At 42.8% G+C, this 16225-nt stretch overlaps 1 protein-coding gene across 5 annotated transcripts in view; it reads left to right on the forward strand.

Annotated features, from left to right (window-relative positions):
* Nucleotides 1–16225, forward strand: part of PTPN14 (protein tyrosine phosphatase non-receptor type 14) — a 174773-nt gene that overhangs the window by 132058 nt on the left and 26490 nt on the right. For all 5 annotated transcript variants that reach the window (XM_061625211.1, XM_061625212.1, XM_061625213.1 and 2 more), the window contains 6 exons: nt 5487–5575; nt 6836–6923; nt 8463–8545; nt 11957–12014; nt 12356–12434; nt 14182–15644. In XM_061625211.1, the coding sequence (XP_061481195.1) occupies nt 5487–5575; nt 6836–6923; nt 8463–8545; nt 11957–12014; nt 12356–12434; nt 14182–15644 (1860 nt within the window). The remainder of the gene's footprint in view (nt 1–5486; nt 5576–6835; nt 6924–8462; nt 8546–11956; nt 12015–12355; nt 12435–14181; nt 15645–16225) is intronic.

Here is a 16225-nt window from a genome sequence, read left to right on the forward strand (position 1 = left end):
CCATATAATTGTTCTGCATGTGTAGGGTTGCTTTCAGACATGGGGCTTATTGCATTAGTTTAACAGATTAAAATAGTAGTGCTTCTGTCCTGATTTCTAAAATTCCTTTCACACTGTAATGCTGTTGCGTAAAGGAACAGTATCTTTTCCAGGCAATATACCGGCATTTCGCACAACTGTCTTTCACACAGCTGTAATGAATGTCTTGTTTTGGTCCATCACTCATTATACACATGCGCACTGTAGTTCCCCTCTATGTAGGTGGTCTAAGATCTCATTCCGTCTCCATGCAACCCCTCTCCCTTTAGCATCTGGCATATATGTTTTTTTAGTTGTATATAGACACAGGAGTGTCTGTGGAAAATGCTGCTGCTATCTGTGCCTGGAATATCAGTACAATTTTCATCAGGCAAAAAAAAAAAAAGTGTGGGCCTAAAGGGCAGAAACATACTGCATGCTGCAGTGCCTGTCACATGAGCAGCTGCAGCTAGCGAAAAACTCCTGCGATTTTCTGGTTTCCCAGTCTTGCAAACAGATTATTTCTGGTATTATTTATCATGAAAATTAGCATTAAACTTGCACTATATTCCATTAGCATTCCAGAACTAGCTTGTACATCGTGTGAAAGATCAAATATAATGCGCAAATTACCAGGTAACAAATTATCAGAATAATGGAATGAAGTGTATTGTGAAAGCAGCCTAGACCAGCCAGGTCCGGTGTCTTTTCCTCATCACAGCTTTTCCTCATAATTGTTTGTTCATCGCATTTCATATGAAGCTGTCTTATACAGAATCAGACCATTGGTCCATCCAGGCTGGCAACAGCATTCGGGGGTTCTTTCCCCCATCCCTGTTTTCTGTAAGCTCTGTGACTGGAAATGCAAGTCTTCAACCTGGGATTTTGCGCATACAAAATTAATCCTCTTCCATTATACTACAGTTCCTCTATTACTGGGGTAGCCACCATGGTGCACTCCAAACATTGTCTGACTCCGACTTTGATCATCCCTGACCGTTGGCCATATGGGCTGAGGCTTGCTAGAGTTGGAAAACATCTGGAGGGCACTATGTCATCTCCCCTGCTCTGGTGCAAGATACAGATGTGATGCTTATTATCTCTTTTCCGCTACATCAAGGAGAGGACACAGTTTTGTTGTACTGGCCGAAGGAGGGCGTGGTCCTTGGGTTTGCAGCCCGTAACGTGGAGATTCAGTGAGGCTGCTCTAGAGTTGTTGGTTTGAGGACTGTGGCTTTTAATCAATAATTTTAAAACTCTGTTTACTTCTGAAAAGAAACAGTAACATCCAGTAACATTTTTTCATGATGTTAATTGGTAGCTTTCTTTTTTATATTTCCACCCCCCCTTCAATTTTCATGTAATTTTAAGCATTTTTCTTTTGTGTGGTATTTCACACATTTATAGAATCATAGAATAGTACAATTGGAAGGGGCCTATAAGGCCATCAAGTCCAACCCCCTGCTCAATGCAGGAATCCAAATCAAAGCATTCCCGACAGATAGCTGTCCAGCTGCCTCTTGAATGCCTCCAGTGCTGGAGAGCCCACTACCTCTCTAGTAATTGGTTCCATTGTCGTATGGCTCTAACAGTTAGGAAGTTTTTTCTGATGTCCAGTTGAAATCTGGCTTCCTGCAACTTGAGCCCATTATTCCGTGTCCTGCACTCTGGGATGATTGAGAAGAGATCCCGGCCCTCCTCTGTGTGACAACCTTTCATGTACTTGAAGAGTGCTATTGTATCTACCCTCAGTCTTCTCTTCTCCAGGCTAAACATACCCAGTTCTTTCAGTCTCTCCTCATAGGGCTTGGTGTCTAGTCCCTGATCATCCTTGTTGCCCTCCTCTGAACCTGTTCCAGTTTGTCTGCATCCTTCTTGAAGTGCGGAGACCAAAACTGGACGCAGCATTCAAGATGAGGCCTAACCAGTGCTGAATACAAACAGTGTATGTTACTTGATGACTCACAGAATAGTTCAAAAATTGGTGCTTTTTAGCTTTAAAGGTCACTTTTCCCCCCTGTGCATTGGTTGTGGAGGTATTCTGTAGCTTTAGCTGCCATGGGCAATTCAATTTGTGCTCAAGCTCAAGGTTCAAGCTCAAAATCTGTCTCTGCCACAGCGGATTCAAAGAATCAAGACAACTCTCAAAATTCACTCAAGAGGTTCTGAAGGAAATAAACAATTTGGTCATCTCTGTGGTCTGGATCTTGTGATAGTCTGCATCAAAGTTAATGATTTTTGCACTGGAAGCCAGAAATTTATGTAGTTTTCTATGTCCAGCTTTTAGACAACTGACAGAAATTAAAGGTTTAAAGTTCTGTTCTGTGGCAAATCAATTCTCTAATAGAGATTCTCATTCTTTACTACTTTTGTATAGTTTGCTAAGCAATACAGCAAGTTTACCACTGTGCAAGACAAATCAGAGGATGCAATTGGAGGAAGAACTGACTCAACACATTGGTGGATCCAGAGAAAAGCACTATTAGTGATTGTTCAAGCTGTGCTTTGTTCTAAGCCACCATGATGTCCTTTGTTCTAATATTGTGTATACAGAGAGTAACCCCAGAAAGTTTTAAGGTTTATTTTATTTCAAATTTGATTATTTTTAAACAGAGTGAATATTTTTCTGTTTTATGTCTATGCCAACAGGCATTTTACTCTTTTTGCTCTGGCCTCTCTGTCATTGTGGAGCCTGTTTTGCACCTTGGTACACCAGTGAACTAAGGTCAATGAAACAGACCAGACAACGGCTGGCGTGTAAGTGATGAATGACAGGCTGTGAGGCAGACTGGACGTGAGTGAAACAAAATAACTATGTCTACTATATGGTGGTGAAGGCAGCAAAGAAGACCTGCTTTTCTGCCTCCATCTCACCCTCGAGTAGTCATCCAGTGAAGCTTTTTCATATTGTCTGCGGTCTGTTCACATCTACTCCAGGAATTTGAGTTCTAAACCCTTCAGAAGTCCACTGTGAATTGTTTGCAAGGCACTGTGAGGGTAAATTTACTTGTCTACGTAGCAATCTTGACACCACATCCACAAGCAGTGTAGTCCCTAGTGAGGTGTCCAGTGCAATGCCTACTGCAACTTCTTGGGATCAGTTTCAATTGATGTGGCTTGATGCCATAGACAAAGTGCTTGTGATGATGCAGCCAGAAACATGTTCTCAACCCTTGCCTTTCTTGGTTTATTAATGGGGTATGACTGAGTGGATCCGAGTATGGTCAATGTGTCTTTGCAAGAGAGTGGTCTCAGTTGCTCTGAAAGAGCTGGGTATTTGAATGCTACTGAAAAGCCCCACCCTGGATCCATTGGTTTGTGACAAATACCAGCTAGTTGAAAATATCCCCTTTTTAGGAAAGGTGATCGAGAAGATTGTGGCACAACATTTGCAAGTACTCTCAGATGAAATAGATTATCTTAACCCATTTTAGTTTGGATTCAGGCCTGGTTATGCGACTTAATCGGCTTTGGTCACCCTGATGGATGACCTTTATGGTGAGACGGACAGGAGGAGTATGACCATTATTATGTTATGTTATGTTATGTTATGTTATGTTATGTTATGTTATGTTATGTTATGTTATGTTATGTTATGTTATGTTAATGTTATGTTATGTTATGTTATGTTATGTTACGGTTTATTTCTATGTCATCTTTTGACCAAAAAGGCCCTCAAGGCGACTCACAAAAAATAAACACAAATACAAAATACACATCAGAAAAGAACAATACAGTTTACAAAAAATTAAATAACAAAGTATTAACATTGTTAAAAAAGCAACAGCAACATCTTTCAATAACAATACAATAACAATCAGCACTTTCCTAATATTTTGACGATGTCTACTAGTTCTTACATCAATGCGTTGACATTAAAGCGTGGTGCCACTGGGGTGTCCTGCTAGTACTGCGCCTGCCAGTCCTGATACAGGAAAGGGAGCAGGAGCAGTCCCAGCTTTTTGCCGACATAGATGGCATCCATGGCAAAATAGTACTTCAGTTATTCTTACTTTATCTCTCAGCGGCTTTTGATACCATTTATCATGGTGTCCCTCAGATCCAACTTGGTGAGGTAGGTATCGGAGGTACTGTTTTACAGTGGTTCTGATCCTATCTCCAGGGTTGGCTTAGAGAACAGCCTTACATGACTGTTTTTCAGCCCCTGCGCTGTAGGATGCCACAGGATACTATCTTGTCTTGCTGTTTAACATCTACAGTATATAAAGCCATTGGGAGCAATCACTGGGAGATTTCGGGCGAGGTGTCATTAGTACGCTGATGATACTCAGCTCTATTTCTTGGTAACATCTGAATTGAGAGATGCTGTGCAAGCCCTAGACCGGTGCCTGCACTCGGTGATGAGCTGGATGAGGGCCAATAAACTGACTCTGAATCTTAGCAAGATGGAGGTGCTGTGGGTACATGGTTCCCAAGCCTGAATAATTGGTCAATTGCCTGCTTTGGATGGGGTCATATTCCCTCTGAAACAGCAGGTTCTTAGACTGGGGGTGCTCCTGAATCCATCATTGTCACTAGAGGCCCAGGTGACCTTAGTGGCTAGGAGTGCCTTTTACCAGCTTTGGCTAAGACAGCTACGGCTGTTTCTGGGCCAGGATATCCATGTGTTGGTAACCTCCAGGCTAGATTACTATAATGTGCTGTTTATGGGGCTGCCCTTGAAGTTGGTCTAGAAGTTGCAGCTAGTGTAAAATGCAGTGGTGCAATTGCTGACTGAAGCAGGAATAACATGTTGTTCTCCTCCTGAAAGAATTTAACTGAAAGATCGTCTCACCTCTTATATATCCAATCGATCACTGCATTCTGCAGGTGAGAGGGTCTGCAGATACTGTATCATGAGAAGGTCCATTCTGCACAACATAAGAAGTGGGCCTTTAGTTTTGTGGCACCTCCCCTTTGAAATTCCCTCTCCTTAAGCATTAGACAGGCACCAACTTGGTTGTCTTTCTGGCACCTACTGAAGACCTTCCTCTTTTAACAAGATAATTTTAAGTGTATCCTAATCTGCATCTGTATTGGAATAGTTTTTAAAGATGTTTGGTTTAGAAGATGTATTAAAAGATGTTTTTAGTGTGTTATCACTTGTTATTTGCTGCCCTGGGGCCTCTGTGGGAGAAAGGGCAGGATATAAATTTATTCAATAAATAATGAAAAGCAAAAATAAAGGAAATGTTGTATATAATACATCATATGTCTAATGGAAAAAAGCAAACCTTGTGGATTTTCTGTTATTTATGACCAACAAGCCATCACAGCTTGTTCATCCCATCAGTGTTGCAGATCTTCTCATGGGAGGTTTGCTCAAATCACCCCAAACATCTGGTGTAAACAGCATCTAAATAAGAAATGGTTTTGTGTTGGTTTTGCTTTACATTGTGATCATTGCCTTTTCTAGGATTACAAGTCTGGTAGAATTATATTTTGGACACTTTCTTTTTTTCATGTAGGACAATCAAGGAAATGACATGCACCTTGGAATTTTCTGCATGGGAGTTTTTGTAAAGAACAGAATGGGAAGGCTCACGGTGATCTACAGGTAAATGATTACCAATTTCCATCAACTCAATTTAATATAGTTCATTATTTAAATGGGGTTGGATCCAGATTTCAAATTCAAGTTTTCCTTCTATTCATGGATGGCTTTTGATCCAATGGAGGAGTCTCAGTGACAAAAGGGAGGAGGAGATGACTGTTGCCAATTCCCCTGTCCCACTACTGTCCTCAGCACCACCTTCCACACTGTTTCAGAGGCTCCCCAACCTAGGCTATACCTGATGTTCTGTTCCAGGGTCGTTACAGACTGAGGTCCAGTCAATATACAGGATAGGGCTTTTTCAGTTGTGGCACAGACATGAAGGAATTCCCTTTTTTTCTAAGACTGCCTAGACCCCCTCTATATATTCTTTTTGCTACCAGATTAAAGCATGGCTTTTAGGGAAGACCTTTGGTGGTGATTGAGAGCTGCTTGGTTATTTCTTGTTTTCTCCAAATGGGGCCAGTTCCCCCTTACATCTGACTGACTATTTTGTATGCCAAATTGGGAGGTGAACATCCTAAAACGCGAGACTAAAGAAAATACTATTAAATACTAAAAATAATAACATAACCGTTTTACTATTGCTGTGTTTTGTTTCAACTTTTATTAGACTACTGCTTGTTGTGCGATGCTGTTTTGAGTATTGTGTTATTGGTGTTGTGAGCCATGAGTTTGCACAAAGAAAAGTTAGGTTTTTTTCAAACTAGTAAATAAATGCAACACATTTGTACTTTAGCCATTTTCCCCCCCAAAAGAAATGTCCCCCCGCCCAATTTTATTTATTGCATGTATAGCCCACCTTTCCTCCAAAGAGCTCAAGGTGGTGTATATGGTTACCTCCTCTCCAGGCTGTCCTCACAGAAACACTCTGAAATAAGTTAAGCTGAGACAGTGTAACTGGCCGAAGAACATGGAATGAGCAGGGACTTGAACTCTGGTCTACCAAGGTTCTAGTCCAACACATTAACCACTGTACCACACTGGCTCCATAGCATTCCATTCTGCAGAACCATTAACATGTTGATTTGAGGCAAAAATGTGTTTACATTTGTTTTGCTACCTCCCTTGCTTCTTAAGTGATCAAGACTTGTGGTAACTCTATACATGCAATTAAGTCAGCTATATCTACAAGCTAAGTGTGTGGAGAGGCTTGGTTGATCCAAGCAGTTAATAAACATTGTTCCTTATCATAAAACAAGCATGGCAACTCTGGCTGTTTTGCAATGACATGTCTGTTTCAGCAAACTTGCTTCTCTGCAGGTGGAATGATATTGGGAATATAACCCACAACAAGTCTTCAATTGCTGTGGAACTGCTCAACAAAGAAGAAACTGTGCTCTTTCATACGGTAAGCAAAGCATAAAAAGATCAGTCTTAGGAGCTATTTAAAAACAGACACAGAGAGAGGATCTTTGTTGTAAGAACTTCAAGTGTGACCAATTCCTACAGAGGATTTCCCAGTGTGCTATTCTGGCCTCCTTGAGATCATCCCCATCCCAGTAGTTTGGAAGGGGATTGAAATGAATGGTTAATAAATGAGGTTCTTAGCCACCAATGTTCTCCAATTAACTGCATTGCAGGCTAAGGCTAGAATCCATCTAGTCCAGCTTATTGCCTCTTACCACTGGGCAGCCATATGCCTTGGGGATCTCAGAGGCTGAGCGTAGTAGCTGTGCCCTGATGTTCCTCCTTAGCCTTCCACGATCAGAGGTACCCTTGGTCTAATGACGGAAGCTCCATTTGGTTTTTCATAAGAAGAGACTGGCTGGATCAAGCCACTGGTGGATGTAGTCCAGCATCCTGCTTCCCACCGTGGCCAACCAGATTCTTCCAGGAAGTTCACAAACAGGGCTGAAAGCCAATTACCCTTTTTCATTGTTGCTCTTCAGCAACCATACTGCAAATCAGAAGCATATTGCCCTCTCAGTTTGCAGATTCAATGCAGCCATTATAACAAATATCCACTGGCTTGTATCCACTGGTGGCTTTGCCTTTGGCACAGCCTTCATCAACCTGGTGCCCACCAGATGTTTTGGACTACTGTAGTCCAAAACATTGAGAGGGCACCAGGTTAGTGAAGTCTGCATTGGAAGAAAGTGTTTCTGCTTGTCTCAAGTTGGGGCAACCATTTTTGCCTCATCCACCTCGACACCAACCTGCACAACAGCCCACTGCATCATATGCTGTTCTGTTCCACATAGTCCACCAGGATCAACTTTGTGAAGATGACAAGGATTTAAGTGGCTTGGGATGATCAGCAAAAATCGGTTGCTTTGACATGCGTAAGCAGAAGTGCTTTCCATTAAGGCTAAGCCTCCATTGGGTATGATGCCCTGAGTTCCATATAGCCGTTCTGGATAATTAAAATGCCAGCTGAATAATCTCCTGATGATCCAACACTGCCTTTGGATAGGGACAGCAGTATGCAATACAGGAGAGTCCATGGATTATCTTCAGGGCTGCCTTGGGGAACCTCCAGTGTTAGGGGAATTATATAAACTGCCCAATCTGGGTAAATGTAGTTATGTATTTTCCATTTTACATTCTGTTGTTATTTTGGGAAGCTCAGAGCTACTATGTGGGACTCTCAGGCAAAGGCCTGCTTGGGTTTAATAGTGTATTAGCACTATTTGTCCAGAGGGCTACTTTTCTTTGAGCCCAGACAGTGAGACAGGGTTGCATTAGCATCCCTGTGATGCAGGGATTTGGATGCTGGTAACTTGGGTTTTTGCATATTTCTTTCTTAACGAAGCATTATTCTTCCTGAACATTTTAGAAGAACATGGTCACTATTTACATGACTCTTTGCTATGCTAGTGATAGCATAATTAAAAGTTTTTCCTGCATTCCTCTGTCTCCCTGCCCCCTCCACCCTTTCAACTTACAGGATGACCTTGAAAATGCCAAGTATATTTCACGGCTCTTTGCTGCGAAGCACAAGTTTTACAAGCAAAACAAAATCTGCACAGAGTGAGTACATTCCTTCTTCCAGTTCTGGCTTCCACTGGTGAATGTGAAGTGGCCTCATTTTGGTTCAGGCCTTTGGAGGGCATTTTTAAGATATATTTCCCACCTGACTTTTTTTTTTCACATAGCAAAATGAAAAATAGGTCTAGTTCAGAAATCCAAGATAAGACCTGTATAAATCATGCTTGCCTTCTTGATTGTAACTTTAGAGGCTTATTTTAGGATTGAAAGGCAACCTTAAAAAACCCTTTAAATTAAGTGGAAGTGAATCGATAAGAGGGAGCGGCATGAAAATGTGCATTTTTTCAGTTGTAGTCTGCAACAACACACTGGTTGCATTTGGGCATTTGTCCACCATGGTTTATGAAGCCATGGAGAAGTGTCGCAACTGGGCGTTCTTCCTTGGCATCTCTCTTCTTCCCACTGTGTGCCAGTTTCAATGTGAAGATCCTGGCTTTCATTAAGCTAGAGATCCCCACTACATCTGAACAGGGGAACTCTGGCTTAATATCAGTTAACAAACCAGGATAACGTTTTACATGCTAATCACACCTTGATTAAGGTTGCAATCCTAGACACTCCTATACACACTGACTTGAGAGTAAGTCCTTCTGTACTCAGTAGGTCATACTTCTGAGTAGGCATGCATATGATTGCATGATAAGGGTTATTCAGTATTTCTCCACTAATTATTGTACAGCAGTCTGATACTTTTTGCTACAGCAAACAAAATTCTGGTGTTCGGTTAGTTAATGAGACAGCTAAGCAGAAGACCTCATCGACCTTGCAGCCCCACTTGCAACCTGAACATCTGCATCTGCCTTATCAATGTTGCCATCTGTTGAGCTTGCATAACTGAGGGAAAATGCCAAGGACACTGCAGCATTGTCAAGCGAACTTAGGTATTTAGGCTGAGGAACTCTTCACATGCAAAGTTTATTTTAATTTGTCCCAGTACTAGGGATGGGATCTGGTGCTGGTTCAAAATCATTCTATCAACCGAACAGGCAGTGATCAATTTAAACTTGTTCTTTATCTGCTAGCTGCTGTTTTTACTAGTCCCCGTTTTTTGGGGGGCTTGGAAAAATATAGATATTAATATTGTTAGTTTTAAAGGAACGATCATCGATAAATTATCATTCTTACAATCAATGTTTTAGAGGCGGATTTTTTAAAAAAGAAGTCCATTTTCCACAAGTAGCTGTGGAAGTTCGCTACATTAAAATCTGATCAACAGTTGAGAATAAGTGAATTAATTGAACATTCAGTACCAAATCCAAATTGGCTGGAATTTTATTACATACCTCCCCAGTGCTGTGGGGTCATAGAGATAAAGTTAGGCTCATATAAGTTAGACTCATAGAATGATAAAGTTGAAAAGGGTCTTGGGAAGTCATCTAGCCCAACCCCCTGCCCAGTGCAGGATCTGCCAGATGTGACTGCAGTGTCTCTGATGGATGGACGCCCTGTCAGGAGCAGTCAGCAGGATAGGTGGGATGGTGCCGCTCACCTGGCTTCCCAATGCCGCTGCCTCTTACCAGGAGGGGTGAGATGGCAAGGAGCTCAGCTCAGAACATCGGGAAGCCAGATGAGCAATGCCACCTGCTCTACCAACCACTCCTGCACCCAGCCTCTGCTTAAATACCATCCACAAAGGAAAACCTGCCACCTTCCAAGGCAGTTTGCTCCACTGTTGGGCAGCTGTTAGTATTGGGAAGTTTTTCCTAGTGCTCAGCCAAAATCTACTGTCCTGCAGTTTCTAACAATTGGTTCAGCAGCCCTCTGCTGCTGGAATAAGTGTGGGAGCAAAGGGGATAGGAAGACACCTACAAGGCCACTACAAAGGTCCATGCATGCATGCACCTCTGGCTTGGTTACGGACCTCAACTGATCTCTTGCATATATTCATGTACAGTGTTAGATGTGCTTTGAGGCCAGCACTGGGCTGTTAAAAAAACAAATTCATTTGCAGTTTAGAAAGTGATAGCTCTTTCCTTATCACAGGACGCCAAAGAAGAGGAAAAGCCTCAGAATGGTACTGGAAGATAAATATCAAATGATGTTAGTCCTCATTAAACGATAAAATGCCCAACTGTTCCCGATGGGCACATGATTCAGGTTCTCCTATCAGGGCCAAGATTTCTTCTCTGCCCTTCACCATAAGGCAGGTTATAAGAATACACTCATACAATTAAAAGAAGGAAAAAGTTTATAAACAGTTGTTAAAACCAAGTAGAACAACTCCAAGCCAAATGAGCACAGCACAGATTAAGCAAACCAGAAGAGATGGGTCCCACAAAAACACCTTTAATGTCAAAAGCCAGGGAAAAGAGAGGCATAATGATGGCGCTAGATGCATGTCTGCAGGGAGGGGATTCCACGGTTTATGGGCTGCCAAGAGAAAGCTCTCTACCTACACTTCTCTTGCCATTTACATGTATTTAATAATGGCTAAAAGATGGGTTTGCCCTGCTTTAATTTTTTGGTGGCTGGATTATATTGTTGGATATTTCTCATTCTTTTATTGTTTGTTGCTTTTGCTGTATTCTATGCTGTATTTCTGTGGTGGTGGTCAACTTGCCTAAGAATTGGACCATGCATTCAAAAACATCAGTAAAACAAAACACTGGCTGAATTGTTATCTTAGTATTCAAGGCCTGCGATTTCTAGCTAAAGACTTTTTCTTAATCTACATGTTTTGGAAATGCATTTGCATTTCTTTTTGTGTGTCTTGTTTTCTAATTGCACATAACATCATTCACCAGATCAGAAACTGTCAGAGAAGAAATTCCACCTTTCCCTTCTACACGTAAGCACTTTATTCCTGCTCTGTCTCATGAATGCTTTTCTTTTCTCTCTGTCTTCCTCCTGAAGTTGTCTCACTGTACATCCTGCTATTCTAACATAATGCCTGGCACCTATTTGACATAAGTTGTCTCTTCCCCTCCTGGCTTGTGTGTGCATTGCTCCTTTGGTAACTTACTATGCTCTCTCTCTCTCTCTCTCTCTCTCTCTCTCTCTCTCTCTCTCCACCCTCTCTCTCCCCCCCCTCTCTCCCTCCCGCCCCTCTCTCTTCTTTGCCTAAACCACGTTGAACTGTCTTTGATTCCCAGTCAGTTCTCATGCCTCAAAAGGCTTTAGGTCTTTCCCTTTTGTTTTCCCCCTTGCATTTTCAGCATAAATTAAGGTCGTATTCTCCCACCCCCTTTCAAGGCATGTGTTACAAAATGTTGATGTCATCATAATCACAGACATAATTTTTATGTACCTATTTCTTCAATGACTTTGTTTTTATGCAAACCAGAAAACTGCAAAGGCCTTCTATAAAATCTTCATTGTGACGTATACCTTCTTATTCAAGAAGTACAAAATGACAGTTATTAAGATTCCTCCCCCCCCCTTTTCTTCCCACAGACAATCAAATTCTCCTCCTCCTATCAGGCGGCGGCCCACCTGGAGTAGATCATCCTTGGTAAATATCTTGGGAGAAGCAATGAGTTAAATTATAAGCACCTAGGATGGGGGGGAAAACCTAGAACTGTTCCTACAACAACAAAAATCTAAATATAGTAATAGCCAATGCTCTTTGGGGTTAAAAATTAGGTGCTGGTACTCATACCTTGATAAAAGTGCCATGGATGCCAGCTCAAATTGGTTGTCATGGGCAGCAAAAAAAGAGGTGCCAGTACTCTGTACCAGTGAGTTCCATCAGAAAAACCCCCATTGGTTTTGTGAAAAGATGATTTGAAGAGTCAGTACAAGATTTCATTTCATCAATAAATATCAAATTGTATTTTTATCTTTACATTTTAGCCAAGGCAGCACCCATTTATTATGCCACCTATGCACGTCCAGTGTGGAGAACATTACACTGAAGCTCACAATTCACAAGGTATTTAATGTTAACAATAACAATATAATAACAACAGTAAGTATATATTAACAGTGCTCTTCGTTCATTGAGTGCTGGTCCTTTTGTAGAAAAATGTTGCTACCTGTCTACAAGAGGGGAGGACTCCACACGCTTGAGGGAACTCCAAGTTTGGCAGAAGTGCAAAATAATCTTTGAGGGGGGAAAAACACAACTGGAGGAGGAAAAGCAGCACCCAAACAGTGCAATGAGGACTGAAAATGGTCTATCAGCACAGAATGCGGCCAAGGCAGGGGAGGGAGAAGAAGGAATGGAAAATGGAGGGAGGGGAAAAGGAATGCAGTGTTTAGAACCTTAAACAGAAGCGCTCCATGCTGAAACATTTTGTTACAGATCCCACTTATTTACATATAGCATACACAGATTTTTCAAAGCACTTTACAGACTTTATCTCACTAATCTTTGCAATAACCCTGTAGGATAGGTCAGTATTGTTATACCTCCATATTGCAGATGCAGGGAAGAGCTGAGGATAGGAGACAGCGCCTTGCCCTAAGGCCAGCAACATGGTTTGTGGCCGATATGAGATATGAACCAGAGGCTTTCTGGTTAATAGTTGAAGTTCTTAGCTACTGTGCTGTTATAGCCATCTGTTTAATTGGTATATACTTTTTTACTGAGATACTCTGGATATGGCTGATATTTGGCTAAATGTTCAGGAAACATATCACACCTGTGAAGCAGGAGTGGCTTTCTCTTCTTTCTGGCATTGTGTCAAAATTCAAAACTGCAGAGAGATATTTTTTTTATTATTGAAAAAGGCTGTTAGGAGTGGGTGGGCTGGGGGAGAGACCATCCCAGATCATAATTCTGTGCTGTCATTTCTCTTTGCCCTGACCAAGAGCTTCTAATTATATCCCACAAATCATGAATAGGCGCTGATTTAGGGGAAAAATGTTCTGTTGGTACTCTCTTTTTCCCCAGTAGGTGGTTCAAGTGCCTTACAAACCAACAAATTACAATACACTTAGGACAATGATATGGCTGAGTGCTCCTAATCTAGAGCTCCATGTGTGTTCAGATGAGCACACACAATGTCTGTGCAAGCAGGCTGCCTGTTTACTTGAACAGTTTGGTTTACAGATGTGGAGAGATGTACACATGGAATTGTCCTGTGTTGGGGAAGATTTTGCAGGGAAAGAAAATCCATGTGCACATTAGAAGTCTCATGCCTGCAAGAATCTGCTGGATTATAACAATAATGACATTTTCTTAACTAAAGAGGAGGCAATCCAACTCCTCCTGCCTGCTGATCACATCCCCATTCCTGATTTTGACAACTTCCACGAGTGCCTTAGACTCCTTCCTCTTAGCAGTGGGAGACCTTGCTTGCACAGATAGGATTGCTGTATCTGAAACTGTGATGTAGCCCTAAGAACTTTTATTTATTATTACATTTCTATCCCACCTTTCCTCCAGTGAGCTCAAGGTGGCATACCCACATGGTTCTTCCCCTCCCAATTTTATCCTCACAACAACCCTGTGAGGTAGGCTATGCTGAGAAACAGTGACTCACCCAAGATCACCCCATAAGCTTCACGGCCCAGCAGAGATTTGACCCCGGTCTTCCAGGGCCCATTCTGACACTCTAACCACTACACCACACTGGCTCTTTGTTTCTATCCCTTCTCTCCTAAACCTTTTTCCTTATTATCTGCCAGTCTGTTCATTATGTTTTCCATTCGTTTCTCACTTCTCCTGAACACAGACAGCATTTTTCATGGAAATGAAGAAATGTTTTACTGCAGATCTCAGACTAGCTTGGACCGGTGTGCAGTGGACTTCAGCTACTTGAACGGCAATGTCCCAAATGGCAGCGTGTGCAGCGCCCAGAGTATGAACTCTCTCAACCACTCGCAGAATTTTGTTCAGGCTTCTCCTGTGTCCTCCAACCCCAGTATCCCAGGAAGTGACATCATGAGAGCAGACTATATCCCAAGCCATAGGCACAGTGCAATCATTGTACCTTCCTATAGGCCAACACCAGACTATGAAACTGTAATGAGGCAAATGAAGAGAGGGGTCGTCCATGCTGACAGCCAAAGCCAGTCCTTGAGGAACCTCAATATTGGGAACACTCATGCCTACAACCAACCCAAAGACCTTGTGTATAGTCAACCAGAGATTCGGGAGAGGCCTCCTTATGCCATTACATATGGGCCTCAAGGCACTTACAAGAAACATGTGGCGCCCTCTGAGCAAGTGAACCCTGTAAATGCTGCACAGCCAAAAACAGCAGCCAGTGCCATTTCCCACACCGTTAGCACACCAGAGCTAGCCAACATGCAGCAGAGGTGCAGCACGGCACACATATTAAAGAACTATCTTTTCAGGCCCCCACCCCCGTATCCACGCCCCCGCCCTGCTACCAGCACCCCCGACCTCGCGAGCCACCGCCACAAGTATGTTAGTGGCAGCAGCCCTGACCTGGTCACTCGGAAGGTCCAGCTTCTGGTGAAGACTTTCCAAGAGGATAGCTCACCGGTTGTCCACCAGTCTCTTCAGGAAGTTAGCGAGCCCCTTATGGCGGTCAAACATCACGTCAACAAGCGCCACAGTTTGGAAGTCATAAGCAACATGGTGCGCGGTATAGAAGCGATGGCTTTAAAGAGTCTGAATGCTCCTCTGCCGCGCAGGAATACTTTACGTGAGCAGGTACAGCCAGAGGATGTGGTGCAGAGGGGCCATGAGGTCCAACAGCTCCCTCGCTACCAACACAAGAAGACCTTCTCAGATGCCACAATGCTGATACACAGCAGTGAAAGCGAAGAGGATGAAGAAGCTTCGGAATCTGTGCCTTCTATGGCGGCGCTCCATGAAAACATGGAGTACAGCGCTCAGCTGCAAGCTGCCTTGGCTAGAATACCAAATAAACCTCCCCCTGAGTATCCTGGTCCCAGGAAAAGTGTTAGCAACGGAGCCCTGCGGACTGATCAGATGAATGTTTCACTGGCTGTGTCTCGAGCCAAGGCTATGAGGCCAGGGCCTGCAAAAGCCATTAGCCTATCAAGGACTGACCAAGCGGTTGTCAATGGGTCTTCCCTTGGCCCGTCCATCTCCGAGCCGGACCTCACAATTGTCAAGGAAAGAGTCAAGAAAGAGCCGGTGAAGGAGAGGCCTGTGTCTGAAATGTTTTCAATTGAAGACAGTATCATAGAAAGAGAGATGCAGGTAAGCATATTTTTAGTTATGGCAGGGATATCTCGGAACAGTAACACAACAAGTTAGTGAGGGGGGATTTTCTTCAGTGCCATAAAAAAGCTAGGTTCTCTTAAAAGTAGGAGTAAGGAAAATCCCTTTCTTTGAACATGTTGGCTGTCAGAGATAGGGATGGGGCTTGCTGCCTAGTTGTGATCCGCTTGTATTCTGGTAATCCATCTTGCAATCCCCATCCGCCCTTTGTTTGTTCCCACTTGCTTTGGCACGTGCCAATTCGATCCGCGCTCTGTGTGTGTGTGTGTGTGTGTTGATGTTTGTGGGGTTTTTGGTGGCAAAGAAAAATATCGTAATTTTTAACGTAAATGCTTATGTAAACGTTTGCAGTGTTCCACATGGTTTCTTCTCCTATTTATGTATCAGTGAGGCAGATAATCACCTTTGAGTCTGTCTCTTGCCTGGGGCTAATTGATGTGCTGCTTAATGATTCCCCTCCCTTCTTCTATTTGCTATTTTTGAATTAGTTTGCAAGTAGCACTGCAGCATCACCACCACCACCATTAGTACCATGAAGGTGGGGCAGGGGTGGATCGGGT

This window comes from Rhineura floridana, chromosome 4 (genome assembly GCF_030035675.1).
Source record: "Rhineura floridana isolate rRhiFlo1 chromosome 4, rRhiFlo1.hap2, whole genome shotgun sequence".
NCBI lineage: Eukaryota > Metazoa > Chordata > Lepidosauria > Squamata > Rhineuridae > Rhineura > Rhineura floridana.